At 44.7% G+C, this 14,985-nt stretch overlaps 1 protein-coding gene across 1 annotated transcript; it reads right to left on the bottom strand.

The window, feature by feature from the left end:
• Positions 1-6,544: 6,544 nt before the first annotated feature.
• On the bottom strand, positions 6,545-13,669 carry mycn (MYCN proto-oncogene, bHLH transcription factor). The gene is made up of 3 exons (XM_078399280.1): positions 13,525-13,669; positions 11,717-12,763; positions 6,545-7,926 (listed from the first exon to the last, which is right to left on the bottom strand). Exons 2-3 carry the CDS (start codon positions 12,744-12,746, stop codon positions 7,229-7,231), a joined length of 1,728 nt encoding a protein of 575 aa, XP_078255406.1. The 5' UTR covers positions 12,747-12,763; positions 13,525-13,669; the 3' UTR covers positions 6,545-7,228.
• Between the last annotated feature and the right edge of the window lie 1,316 nt (positions 13,670-14,985).

Raw genomic sequence — 14,985 nt, 5'->3', positions numbered from 1 at the left:
TTGGTCTTCAGTTCCTCCCACAGTGTCAGTGCTTGGCTGAGGTGAATCAACACAGGTAGTTGGAGACACCACTCAAACACAGGATGGGGCCGCAAGAGTGGTAAGGGTGCCTGGTTTAAGGATAGTTTGTGAACACTACCGAATATAACACTCATGAATGTATAGACGCTGGGAATGTCGGAAGTGTCTTTGCACTGTTCTTGCTTTGTATATGTTTTGCATTAAAAAAAAAAAAATTCTGAATAAAGTTTATTCTTGGAAATTCAAAATGAAATCAACACAGGCAATAAGAATGAGTGGCGGTGTGTTTTTTTAGCACGGAAATGAGAGCAGAGGTAGAGAGGTGAATTGAGGAGCTTAAGCTGATAAAAGATTGACCTCAGCTCATAAAACACTTCCCTGAGGTGCCACTCCTACATTCATGCCGATAAGAAAAGAGAACCATGTTCACAAATAATGCTGCGTTGTTCTTGAAATTGCACTGAGATTGTTAGCACAGCATCATTTTATAGCCTTTATGTTTTATGAATTTGTGCCAAGAAGCTAGGACAAAGCACCCAAGGTAAGTTGCTGTTTTTGGCACCTTTCAAGGAACGGCTCTGGTGGTTTACCAGCTGCTGTTTTTGGATCAAATTTTCTAAAAGCAAGTATTTACATTATCCCACCTGACATGGGCAAATGCTATCTTGTATGTGCCACAAAGCCACCCCCACACCTCAAACCACAGGCCTCGGACTTTGAATTCACATTCATTTCCTCTGATGCCTTCCACAAATGAGCGGGTGTTGCACCCACAAAGATGGAGACGAAAGCAGAGATCTCGTTATGTCCTTCCTTTCCCAGTCACATGGGATGAACTTGTATTTGTACTTAACTTGTACTTAACACGAGTGCAACTACTTCAGTCCATACAAGAAATCTCCAGGCCACAGGACACTGCAGGTAAAATGGAGACACAAGGAACTGCAGCTGCTGGGATCTTGTGAGGAGCACAAAGTGCTGGAGTAACTCAGTGGGTCAGGCAGCATCTCTAGAGGACATGAATAGGTGCCGTTTCAGATTAGGACTTTTCTTCAGACGCTGAAGAAGGATCCCAACCTGTATTGAGGGCGTGCAGCATAGGTTCACTAGGTTAATTCCCAGAATGTCGGGACTGTCGTATGTTGAGAGACTGGAGCGATTAGGCTTGTATACGCTGGAATTTAGAAGGATGAGAGGGGATCTTATTGAAACATATAAGATTATTAAGGGATTGGACACATTAGAGGCAGGAAACATGTTCCCAATGTTGGGGGAGTCCTGAACCAGGGGCCACAGTTTAAGAATAAGAGGTAGGCCATTTAGAACGGAGATGAGGAAAAACATTTTCACTCAGAGAGTTGTGAATCTGTGGAATTCTCTGCCTCAGAAGGCAGTGGAGGCCAATTCTCTGGATGCTTTCAAGAGAGCTAGATAGAGCTCTTAAAGATAGCGGAGTCAGGGGGTATGGGGAGAAGGCAGGAATGGGGTACTGATTGAGAATGATCAGCCATGATCACATTGAATGGTGGTGCTGGCTCGAAGGGCTGATTGGCCTCCTCCTGCACCTATTGTCTATTGTCTATTGTATCTATGTCTTCCAGGGATGTGTAGGAAGGAACTGCAGACAGGGGTTTAAACCGAAGATTGACACGAAAAGCTGGAGTAACTCTGGCTTAGCTTCCAGGGATGCTGCCTGACTGGCTGAGTTACTCCAGCACTTTGTGTTCTGCACAGGACACAGCAGGTACCCATTTTTATTTCTATTCTGCACATTTTTTGGGGGGATCCTGAATCTTTCCATTAGTAGAAGATAGGATAAGGAACCAGATAAGCAGCATGCATACTGGTTGCTGGCCACCAGCTGTTGGTATCCCAGAATCCAAACTAAAATAACATAGCATGAAAAGCAGCTCAAGAACAATAATCATTTGGTGGGAACTTGTTGTTTCTTTGTTCAGTATAAACAAAAAAAGTTCCTTTAAATTGTGCATCAGAAAATGATTTGTGTCCTTTAACAGCTTCTTTTTCTGAACCATCTGCTGTTAAGGTGCTTTAAAACTCAGTAACAGCAAACTTCCTTTAACACCATTTGTCTCTGCCATCTGCTATTATGAGGGCTGTAAACTGATGTTAACATGGAACCAGGAAACTGCCCCAGGAGATGGTAATTCTGCCTTGCGGGAATGTCACAATAACTCATGCAGACGAAACTGCCTCCTTGGATTCTCCGATGTCAGCGATTCCCTAAGGTCAGGGGTAAGGCCAGCTGGTTCCTGATGCTTGGTTGCCAACATTTGAAGGAGAAAGATCAGCCATGATTTTGTTAAGTTGTGGAGCAGCCATTAGAGGCCAAATGGCCTGCTCCTGCTTCTTAGATGGTTACCCTCCATTGTCCGATTCGTGATAAATAGGCTCCGCGTGCACCTTAACATGAATGGATGGATGATGAGTAGGACCTGCAGCCCTCTTGCCCCCCCCCCCCCAAGCAGTTTGAATGTTGCATTCCAAGCTATCAACAGAGGTATCAAGACAGTATAGAACCGTGATCGTATACAGTATAGATCGATGATACCACTGTACAGACCAGGGACATCATTGAACAGACTAGTAAGCATCACAATTGGACCAGTGATACCACAGTACACACCTGTACAGGCTAGTGATCATCACCATGCAGACTTGTGACAGTCTAGAAATGATCATCGCAAATCTAACCAGTGATATCTCTGTGCAGGTAGTCATCATTACAGTCCAAACCAGTGATGGATGATGCTTCCCGATCCATATTATTTGTCTTTTTACGATACAATACGATGGAACTTTATTCATCCCCGGAGGGAAATTGGTCTGCCAACAGTCATAACACACAAGGTGCATGAAAATTTGAAATTAAAACTAAATTAAAAAGTGAAAAAAAAAGACAAGCGACTGTTGGCTGGCTGCCGTGTGCACAGCGCCAGAACTCTCTGCCTCAGAAGGCAGTGGAGGCCAATTCCCTGGATGCTTTCAAGAGAGAGTTAGATACTCTTATTGATAGCGGAGTCAAGGGATATGGGGAGAAGGCAGGAACGGGGTACTGACTGTGGATGATCAGCCATGATTGCGGTGAATGGCAGTGCTGGCTCGAAGGGCCGAATGGCCTACTCCTGCACCTATTGTCTATTATTAGCCTAACTTCAAAAGGTGCCATAAAAACCAAGTCCATCGACTTGATAAGCAGCGGCTCATCGTAGGGGAGACTGTTTTACAGCCCTGAGTTGTAAGAAATTGTTATCAGTGACAATCAAGACACACTTGAGAAGACTACATTTTAGCTCAGTATCCAGGTGGCTGAGGTGAATTATTTCTCTCAGGCTTTTCAGTCAAGCTATTTTACAGAACAATAGTGGGCCAATGTTGCAATCAATATCAAGCAGGCAAACAACATCAACATGATTGGCCTAACGTTTAAAGATTTTCAGTGCTATCTTCTCAGTAACAAATTCTTAGTAACAAACGCACACCTCCAGATTCAGGGACAGTTTCTTCCCAGCTATTATCAGGCAACCGAATCATCCTACCACATACAGAGAGCAGTTCTGAACTACTATCTACCTCATTGGTAACCCTTGGACTCTCCTTGATCGGACTTTGCTGGCTTTACCTTGTCATGTATCTATACACTGTAAATGGCTCGATTGTAATCATGTATTTTCTTCCCGCTGACTGGATAGCACGCAACAAAAGTTTTTCACTGCACCTCCATACAGGTGACAATAAACTAAATATCCTGGGTCTGACTGACTTAAGTTTTGCCATCAGCTTTTATTCAATACAAGCCTCACTTTTTTCCCTTCCCACCTTTTCATTCATCTTCAATCCGTCTTATGCTGTGGATAAGCCCTCCATTATTATACCTCAAGCAACCTTGATGTATATTAACAATTGTCATTATTTGCGATGAGAGACTGTACAATCAAACTCATCTGTCTTTGCTCCAAGTGTGTTGATCTGCTTTCCTGAGATCAACGTCACATAAGTAGATTTGCCACAGCCAATAGTGCCCAAATATTGTTCCGCACTACAGGGGCTACCTCATTGTGAACTGATCTGGGGGGATACCCTTTGTATGTAATAAGAAATGCCCACCAAGCCAGGCAGCATTGGTGGAGGATTGGTATCAGTCTGACAAAATCTCTCGACCCGAAATGTCACTTATCCATGTTCCCCATTGAAGCTGTCTGACCTGCATAATTACCACAGCACTTTGTGTCTTTCTGTGGAAGGTTGATGGCCTTTCAAGTACAATGCCAAGCAGATGATAAATTAAATGTCACTAGAATGCCAGAAGGCAGTTACACAGCATAGAAACAGGCCCTTTAGTCTTAACTGGTCTAACGGACCAAAATCCAACTTGCTTGCACTTAGCATAGATACCTCTAAACTTATTCTTTCCTTGAACCTATCTAAATCTTTTGTCTATCTGTCTGAAGGGTCTGAACTCGAAACCTCACCTATCCATGTTCTCCAAGATGTTGCCAGACCTGCTGCGTTCCTCCAGCACTTTGCCTCTTTTAAAATCTTTTAAACGTTGTAATTCACCTTCATAGGTATTGAAATAATAGCCATATTGTTAATGTTGCAATCCCAATCCAAAGTGGTCGAATAAACACTATGGGGAACTTGTGAAGAGTACTTTTCTCTCACCTCTGTCCACGTGTGGTGTCAACTTTTCTGGAAACAGTGTGCCTGCTGATCTTTACCACTAGTCTGTTCATTACCATAATTACTGTACCAGTCAAAGTAGAAGATGCAATAAATTTATTTCCCTAAAATATCCGTGGTTAGAGCAGAAATCTTTTTGCAGTTAATTGTTTTTAGAGAGCAACTTAGAACTTCATCCTGAAATCTACTCATGGAACTATTTTAGGCCCACCGGAAATTGGAGGAACAGCACCTCATATTTCACTTGGGCAGTTTGCAGCCCAGCGGTATGAACATTGACTTCTCCAACTTTAGATAGTTCCTCTGTCCCTCTCTTCCCCTCCCCCTTCCCAGTTCTCCCTCTATCTTCCTGCCTCCACATATATCCTTCCTTTGTCCCGCCCCCCTGACATCAGTCTGAAGAAGGGTCTCGACCCGAAACGTCACCCATTCCTTCTCTCCTGAGATGCTCCCTGACCTGCTGAGTTACTCCAGCATTTTGTGAATAAATACCTTCGATTTGTACCAGCATCTGCAGTTATTTTCTTACATTCCCTACTTGTGATCAGTAGATTCGTGATCAGTGCAAACGTGTAAGCAATTGGTTACCTAGCCATAACAATAATGTTGTTCTTACTGTTTTAATACATGTCGGCAATTTGCCTCAGTGAGCAAAAGATGCTGCAAGAGGTTTTCCAGCCAGTACTCTGCAAATAAGGCAAGTAATATATAGCCTTATTCTCAGCCGTTGTAACTACATGCATGGCTAAAAAGGTCCAATATGATTTTACACAGCCATACTTGACAGACCTTTCTCAAAAAATGTTAATGTATCAATAAAATCCTGTTATTTTTTCCAACAAACTCCTTGTCTGCAAAGGAAGTACGATCCTGAACACATGCAACACTTACAAGCTGTTATATAATACTGTTACCCCACCCCATAATTGCATTGCCTCTCTCTTCCAGTCGATGTCATATACTACACACGACTGATTTTATTCTAAAATATTCAACACTCCCGACAGTTCCTAATGTCATTATAAGATACAGCACACACACATCTGATTCCTAATGATTGTTTACTTCTGATACAAAAAAACTCCAAATGCTTTGTCAATTTAAGATTTTTCACACAGAGCTGGGTACATTTATGGAATGAGATGGCAGATGAAGTGGTTGAGGATTTAGCATTTAAAAGACATTTGGACAGACACATGGACAGGAAAGATTCAGCGAAATATGGGTCAAATGCAGGTAAATGAGACTAGCGTTGATGGATATCTTGGTTGGCATGGACACGTTAGGACGAATGGGCCAGTTTCCATGCTGTGTGACAATGACTTATTTCAGACAGTTGTGAATGATGAATCAAATTGTATGATTTGCTTCTTAAAACCATCAAATGTTTAATTTAGAGCTACAGCATGGAAACAGGCCCTTTGACTCACCAAGTCCATACCATAGATCACCCGCTCACACTAGTTCTATCTTACCCAACTTTTGCATCAACTCCCTACACACTAGAGGCAACTTTACAGCAGCCAATTAACCTACATATCCTCAAGTCTTTGGGATGTGGGAGGAAACCGGAGCATCCGAAGGAGACTCATGTGGTCAGAGGGAGAACGTGCAAACTCCACACAGACAGCATCCGAGGTTGGGATCGAACCCGGTCGGTCTCTGGCACTGTGAGGCAACAGGTCTACCAGCTGCACCACTGTGCCACCCAAATATGTAGTTTGGTGAGACTTCAATTTTGTGCGACACTCAGCCATCTTTTATTAATAGCAGTCCCAAGGCAAGAGGCACCATCACAAAAAAGAGGCAGTTAGTTTCATAGGATTTATTTTCATAAACTTGAGGTATTTCAAAAGTGCTATAAGTTGCAGCACTATATGTACATAATGAAAAACACATAACTCAGCCAATTACCCAGTTCTAGGAACCCAACAGCAACACAAACAGAGAGAGGCTAGGTAAAAGGCATATATAGTAATTTCTGTACAAAAGAAATTTTAGTCAAAAGTGATAAAGTAATATCTACTCAAACCTTTCACAACTCATTTTCATACGAAAATATAGGTATCAAATTTAGTCATGTATCAGCATCACACTAAGGATACAGGCAGTGTAAGAATTAGTACAGTACATAATAACAAGGATTAACAAGAAGTCTTTATAGGAAAAATTCATGCTCCTCAAACGTTGAGGTATTATTCTGTATAAAATTCCAGTCCAAAAAACGGCAGCATAGGCTGTGGCTTTTTTTTTCTTTTAACCCAGACCATCACATGAAAAAGGCGATTGTTAAACTGGTATTTACATAGGTTTTGAAATAGGCTACCGTTGTGCCCTTTCAAAAATGATTTCCATTCACACATACATGTACCTCTAAGGCTCTAGAAGTATTTTGTCCATGTTTGAATGCGGCTGGATTGAAAACCCAGGAAAAAAATTCTGAAACATTCTTGACGTCTAAAATGTGCAAAAGTGGCATTCAACCAGTTGGGCCTGCCTCAGCCTAGCGAGTCCTTATTTCTTCCAGTCTCTTTACCAGAACCTGCTGCTTGGCTTTCAGTTTCTCCTTCTCTGACAACAGTTTCTGCTCTTCAGACTGGAGAGACCGCACGTAGTCTGTGGCTTTTTTCAGGATGATGACCTTGGCCGCCTTGTCGTTTTTCACCAGCTCGGGTATCTGGTCCCGCAAGGTGAGGAAGCTGGAGCGCAGGTCATTCCTCCGCTGGCGCTCCAGGATGTTGTGAGTGCGCCGCCGCTCGTTGTCCTCGGAGTCTGAGCCGCGGGGGCTGGCGCTCTTGGACCTGGGGGGGGGCACCTGCTTGGCCAGGCGCACGGCCTCGCTCTTCACCTTCTTCAGGGGCGGCATCTCGTCGCACTCTGTGTAGGGCGAAGGCGCGGCGTAGTTGTGCTGCTGATGAATGGGGGCGCACCTCTTCAGCAGAGAGGCATTGTGGGTCTTGGAGGAGCCACAGCCAGAGCTGTGGGAGCGGACAGTCACAGTCAGGGTGGTCACATGCTTGCTGGAGGATGACCGGCGCTTTTCAACAGTCACCACATCAATTTCTTCCTCTTCCTCTTCCTCTTCCTCCTCATCCTCTTCCTCCTCCTCCTCCTCCTCCTCCTCCTCCTCCTCTTCCTCCTCTTCTTCTTCTTCTTCCTCTTCCTCCTCATCTTCCTCCTCATCATCATCTTCCTCCTCCTCTGTAAATAGATGAAAGCAGAAATAAGGTCAAAAACCAGAGAGTTATGCATTCAAACAAACTGCTGCAAATCAGGTAATGTACGAAATACCAAAAACTTTTTATACTCAATTGAGAAAAACACTGAAAAACAAGTCCCTCTTAATCAAGAAGGCAAAACATGTTGATGTAATGAACACAAAGCAGACAACTGTTGGCATATTTCTAACGCCATAAGCTTTTTCTTGTAACTGTTGGTGGTTAGGAATATTTTTATTTCTCTGTCCAGCTGATGAGCTAGGCAGTGTGGATTCCATCACACACAGGAAGTGTTTATTCGGGCAGTTCCACATGGAAAAACAACATCATCACACCTACCCTTACAAAATATGGATAGTCCATCAAAAATGATTTTTTTCCAATGAGAAAGGTGACAACACCAGGACTGGAACAAAATAAAATTAGACGTTTCTTAATTAGGCACCATATGCCCACTATTATTCCAAAATGTTTCTTGGTATATAGAAGCTAATATACAAAAGTTGATGTATTTAAATACTCAATTGGATCCAAGAACAGCCAATTCAGTTTTTTGATTCTTTGAATGTCTGTTGTTTAATGCCATGACTAAACTATTGGTTTAGAAGAATGATATAAAAGAATGGACATGGGATCAATAAAGATCCATAACCATTACCAACACCTTAATCAGTTTAGTTTGGTTTATTGCCACGTGTGCCGAGGTACAGTGAAAAGCTTTCCTTTGCACTCCCCTCTCATCCACCAATGAAGAGATATGCCTCAAAGCGTGACGACAAGAAGGAGTCACTCCATACAACCGTAGAAAGCAATTCCATTTGGGCAGCCAAGACTATTTAGCAAATAGTTGCTGGGAGGGAGTCCTAGACAAATTAGAGAGAGATAAAAGAAAGTTGCAAGCAGCAGGTGCGGACTTAACCACTGCAATGCTCACCATCATTTTAATAGACTGCTCGGTTTACTTAAAGAAATTACACTGCTATTAGATTATAAATTTAAAGACCATGTTAAAGCAGATTCATTTATTTCTTTCATCATTTTATACCATGAAACAAGCATGTCAACTGGGAAAACCATTAAAATAAATCAAAATGACCAGAGTCTGGAATCATTCCTCACATTCAATATAACTGGAGTTGCGTGGATAAATAATTAATTATCGCAACAGCAGCCTGGAGACCACATGCAGCCTCTGAGTCATGGCCATCTGGCTTTGAAGCTCAAAGCAATCCAGCTCATTTTCTGGTTGCGTTACCCACTTGCAGGTTTATTTTGTTTGAATTATGTGGACGTTTGGGTTTGGAAAAGGCACCTCAGGTATTTTGTTTCCTTTCCCTGATGAATGCTAAATCAGAAAGGAGATTTGTGCAAATCAACAGAAACACAGCCTGAACACCAAGGGTCATGATCCGAAACGCCACCCATTCCTTCTCTCGAGGGATGCTGCCTGTCCCGGCTGAGTTACTCCAACATTTTGTGTCTTATCTTGGGCTTCGTGCTCCCTACTCAAACCACAATGGGCTTCAATGTTGCCAATGTAGAACACAAATGAATGATTGGAAATGCATTCAATAATTATCCTCATTCTTACAGAAATACTCCCCCATCCACCTCAATATCCCAACGAGCTCCCAGGAAAATGCAGCACTTGTGGACTAACCACAGGGATACCTTATCCTCCTTCTCTTTCTCACTTTGCTTTCAATCTTCAACTTCATTGAAATGCTAAATCCCTGGGTTCAGTAAAACTCTCAGGGGTTAGATCTGCTAATTGCATGTTTATAGAACTTCAGAATTTCAAAGCCCTGCTGTGGAATCCTAAGAACTCCATTGCCCATGGTCCTCTGAGATTACGCCTGATTAATGGGGCGATTTCACTACAAAGGTGCCCAGGTACTCCAATCTATCACATCTGGTAGGTCTCCTGCTAATTTTACATTCATTCTTGGTCCCTGGGCCTTAAGAAACCCATAAATGTTGACATTTATTTTAAGTGTCTTCTTGTAACTGAAATGTTAAAAGCAGAATATCTGCTTCGTTTATTACAAAAAAAGGAGACAACAGAATTTTCACCAACAGTCAACAAAAAAAATCTAGACTAAGTGTAACTGAAGTATACTGCCGCCTACTGGGCAACTCGGGAGAATCGTGGGCGACTATCTCCCACTGCTTCGACTTCAGTGTGGTAATTTAAAACTGATTCAAGCATTGCTCTCTGCACTTTTGAGGAAAGCCTCCATTCAAGGCAGGCTGATGAAATTAACACATGAAGATGGCAGCTGAAACCAGTGGCACCACTTACTGCATCCTAATTCATTAGCATTTCTGCCATTTAATTGCCGTGGTGGATTAAAGCCTTTGTCATCTGGCAATGTGCTGCTAGATTCTGTGTGGACCAACCCCGCCAAAAGGAAAAGAGTCACCAGCTGACAAGACCAACCAATAATAGTGGGGGGTGTAGAAGTGTTAATCCCAGGAGGGGGCTGGCACCTTTTTTGAAGTAGGAAAACCTTTTTAAAAAATATATACACAATATACAAGCACTGCAGCGGTCTGGTCTGCCAGCACCTGTGCCCACATACAGGGAGTATTACAGGATCAGGGACAGATCCAAGTGGGAGTTTAAAACTTGCGCTTGGTGTTTGTACAAATATCCACAGGTCCACAATCTTACTGCAAACTCTGCACTTGGTGGCTGTCAATAAAGGCCGTTAAAGATCGAGGCGGACCAGTGTACCAGCAAGCTTGCCAGTCTCTTGGTCAGATTTGCAAATATGATACGACCAAAGAAAACATGCAAAACGTGGGCAGTTTTTGATTAGAAGATGAAAAGTAGGAGTCATCTCCCACAAGTGTGTTTCCCCCAAAAAACAGCAGGCTCTTGAACACAACACTAACCTCAACTATGAATTTCCATGGACTACGCGTTTTGCACTAGTGTGTTGTGGTTTTTAATTGTATTGATTTTTTGTTTTTGTTTACGTAGCATCTATATATATTGCATTCACATGCTTTGTTATAAAGCTGCAAGTCAGAAGTCATTGGGAGACACAAAATGCTGGATGGAGTAACTCAGCGGGACAGTCAGCATAGCATCTCTGGAGAGAAGGAATGGGTGGCGTTTCGGATCCAGACCTTTCTTCAGTCTGAGGAAGGGTCTCGACCCTAAAGGCCACCCATTCCTTCTCTCCAGAGATGCTGTGCTGCCCAGTCCCGATGAGTTAATCCATCCAGCATTTTGTGTACCTTCGGTTTACACCAACATCTGCAGTTTTCTGCAGACAGTCAGGAGTCATTGATCTATTGCCATTACATACAAACACTCTTGTCAATTTATTCACAAAATGCTGGAGTAACTCAGCAGGTCAGGCAGCATCTCGGGAGAGAAGGAATGGGTGACGTTTCTGGTCGAGACCCTTCTGAAGATGAAAAGTAGGAGAAGGGTCTCGACCAGAAACGTCACCCATTCCTTCTCTCCCGAGATGCTGCCTGACCTGCTGAGTTACTCCAGCATTTTGTGAATAAATCGATTTGTGCCAGCATCTGCAGTTATGTTCTTATAACACTCTTGTCATGTCTGCACCCTCCCAAACACTCTTGTCATGTCTGCACCCTCCCGGTTCCATGCACACAGCCAGGAGTCATTGATCCATTGCCATTACATACAAACACTCTTGTCATGTCTGCACCCTCCCGGTTCCATGCACACAGCCAGGAGTCATTGATCCATTGCCATTACATACAAACACTCTTGTCATGTCTCCAACACTCACCGGAATCGCTGGGGGTCTCGTTGCCGGAGCTGGCGAGCGAGGAGGCGGGCTCGGGTGCCGCCCCTCCCCGGGAAGCCGCGCCTCGGTTCAGCGGGAAGGGGAAGACCACGGCCGGGTCGACGCACTGGGAGGCGGGGTGCTGCTGCAGCAGCTCGCCGTGGTTGGAGTGCCTGCTTCCCGGTCCCTGTGCACCCAGGGCGGTGCATCTGCTGCCGCTGCCGCTGCCGCTGCTGCTGGCGGTGTCCGTGGGGGCTGCAGCAGCAGCAGCAGCAGTGGTGGTAACAGTAGCAGTAGCAGCAGAGGGGGTGCACATTGCACCAGCTCCCCCCGGGCTGGCAGCCTTGTCCTGCTGTGCCGCGTACAGCTTCTCGGTCACCACCTTCTCCAGCTTCTCCCGGGCCGAGAAGCCGCTCCACATGCAGTCCTGCAGCACGATGGCGTTGAGCAGGCTCTTGCTGCTGCTGCTGCTGCTGCTGCTGCTGGCGACCCCCACCACTGCTCTCGCTCCTCCACCACCGCCGCCAATCCCCCCCGCCACCACCACCGCCCCTCCGCCCCTGGCAGCAGCAGCCGCCACTCCGGGCTGTGCACAGGCCAGCGGGCCGCCCTCATCGTCCTCCTCCTGCAGCAGCAGCAGCTCCGACACCCAGTCCCCTTCCCCGTCCCCATCCCCGGGAGCAGCGGCCCCGCACCAGCCGGCGCGGCTGGGGGAGAGCGGGGGAGTGGGCAGCAGCTCGAACTTCTTCCAGATGTCCTCGCTCGGCGGGTAGAAGTCAGCCTCGGGGCCGTAGTCGTCAGGGTAGAAGTAGGGCTGGTAGGAGTCGTACTCCAGGTCGTAGTTCTTGCAGAAAGCGGAGGAGCGGCTGCAGCAGCAAGCAGAGGAGCAGGAGGCTGAGGAGGAGGAGGAGGAGGAGGAGGGGGCGGCTGTGGAGGAGGAGGAGGAGGAGGAGGGGGGGAGCAGAGAGCTGGAGGTGGACGACGATGTGCTGCTGCTGTTGCTGCTGCTGCTGGATGACATGATCCCAGGCATCTTTTGTTGCAAACAATCTGAAACGACCAAGGGAAGGGGAGAGGAGGAGGTGGGTGGAGGGGTGAAAGAGAAATGAATAAATAAATACAACAAATTCTGTCAACAACCAGCATGCCGAAGCAAAATCAAACAATAACAGTCCTTTCCTCAGTGAGCCCCCAGCCCCGCTCTCGATGCTTCAGACAAGTCAGACAGACCCGCTCCCATTGAACCACCAAGCTAACTTTCCCAGGTGCCTGGAAACATTTATTTATTTTTCCCTCAAAAACAAAAAAATCAGGTAAAAAGTGGTGCAATTCCGCCCTATAAACGAGAGGCAGTCCACGGGAGCCGACTCCGGCTTTGCATTTAAACAAAAACAAAAAAAACCCCGGAGCCGACTCTCATCATTTAACAAAAGAAGCTGCCCGGATCTGGAGCTGGGGCTGGGGCTTCGCCTCTCACCGAGGCACCTATCGCTGGCTGTACGAGCGAGGCATCTGCACATTACATTGTCATTCTTACAAAATGCATTCCGATCGAAAGTTGGGGTTTTTTAAAAACCCCCACCAAATCTGCAGATTGCTCCGGGGCGAGCAGGGATCGGTGCTGCAGAGAATGCAGTGACTGACCTACATGCTCTGCTCTGCTCCCCATTCTAACCATTGCAGGGGACAGACAGACACTGCTGTGCCAGGCTCCACTTAAATATGCATTTTTTTTTTAAACACACATACACATACAATGGAACATAAATAGGGTTCTCTCGTCACACTGTGAGAAAAGAAAGCGACCTCACCTTTCAAAGGAAAACACTCCACAATGACTTAAAAATATAGGGCACGCATCTAAACAGATCCAGGGAGTCAGAAGGCTCACATTAGATTCTGATCATTCCCTCGGAGCTGACAGGGAAGTCTGTCAGCGCAACTTGGATGCAGTGGTGGATATTATTATCTGAAAAAAAATTGGAAGGACTCAGAAAAAAACCCCCCATCAGTGCCAACCCCTCTCATTTACATAGGGGAGGAGCCCGCGATTTGGCGCGAAAATAAGTATCCTTATTATTTTCCAAATGCATGGACAATGCATGCTCTGAGATTATGCTGTCGGTTTTTATTTATGCCTGCAATATTCATAAATTTGCATTACACATTTATTCACCTTTGATCACCAAAAAGGGGCTCTCTCCCCACATAAAAAAGGCCCCTCTGCAGATGGGCGGATTCGCGGACTGTGGTTAAGGGCTGAATGTCAATCACTGATTTACAACAGGAACAGCTCCAAGGGAATACTGCACCGAGCTCAAAGGGAAGCGATTAATCATGCGGACAGAAGAAAAACAAGAAACTAATTACAGATGCAAAGTAGACGACTGCCATGTGAAATTGTTGCAAAGGAGAAATGCTATTAATAAAAGAGTTTAAAATCAAACTGCATATTGTAGCTGGTGTTCGACCTTTGCAAAGAATATCAAGGCACACAGACCGCAGTGGCGCGACATCTAGTGGAAACGTGCAATGGATACATTCAACATGAAAGAACAACATGTTCCACGCACCCAGCGCTGTTCAATGGGCTTCGTTACGATCCCAACTCGAAAAGCGGGTGCAGAAATAGTTATCTTTTTGATATGGGCATCCTTTAAAAGTTCTGCATTTTACAAGCCAAGTACAATACACACACCTTTAAATAATCTGTGCAATTGCATTCGGAGCAAAAACCGGAAAAAAACAAAACTTAACATTCAAAATAAATTTGCAGTGGAGAGTCAGATGCAGTTTGTTACCTTTGCGGGAGAGTTTGAATGACAGCTGTTAAGTCAAGAATCATATGTACCGGCAGCAGACCAATTAAATTCTTACTTTGCAACTTTAAAGGCTCATTATCGCAATAACACACATATACAATAATCAATAATACAATCAATAATTTATTGAAACATTGGAATTGAAGCTGTCGAACTATGAGGATTTGACAATCATTTAAATCAAAGACTTACCTTTAAATGGCAATTTTCTCGACCTCAGGGGAGCAGAGAAAACAAATTTTAAAAGTTCAGCCACTCTTTAAGAAACCAGACAGCCATTTTATGCACAGCAAGATCAAAGGGTGTACTGACAATAAAAATCTAGATTCAGAAATCTGAAATGTAAAAAAAACTGGAAACACCCAGCAGCATAGACAGCATCGGTGGAGAGAGAAACTCTTCTTAGATCTGATGAACGGTTCTGCACGAGAAGCAACTGTTCTACTATTT

Source organism: Rhinoraja longicauda, chromosome 5, assembly GCF_053455715.1.
Source record: "Rhinoraja longicauda isolate Sanriku21f chromosome 5, sRhiLon1.1, whole genome shotgun sequence".
NCBI classification, from domain to species: Eukaryota; Metazoa; Chordata; class Chondrichthyes; order Rajiformes; family Arhynchobatidae; genus Rhinoraja; species Rhinoraja longicauda.
This window is presented reverse-complemented; position numbering and strand designations above follow the sequence as displayed.

Excerpts from the sequence above, each read along its gene's own strand:
- mycn (XM_078399280.1), bottom strand. The coding sequence starts at position 12,746 with ATGCCTGGGATCATGTCATCCAGCAGCAGCAGCAACAGCAGCAGCACA. Across the intron at positions 7,927-11,716 it reads CGAGACCCCCAGCGATTCCG|AGGAGGAGGAAGATGATGAT; the intron begins GTGAGTGTTGGA and ends ATCTATTTACAG.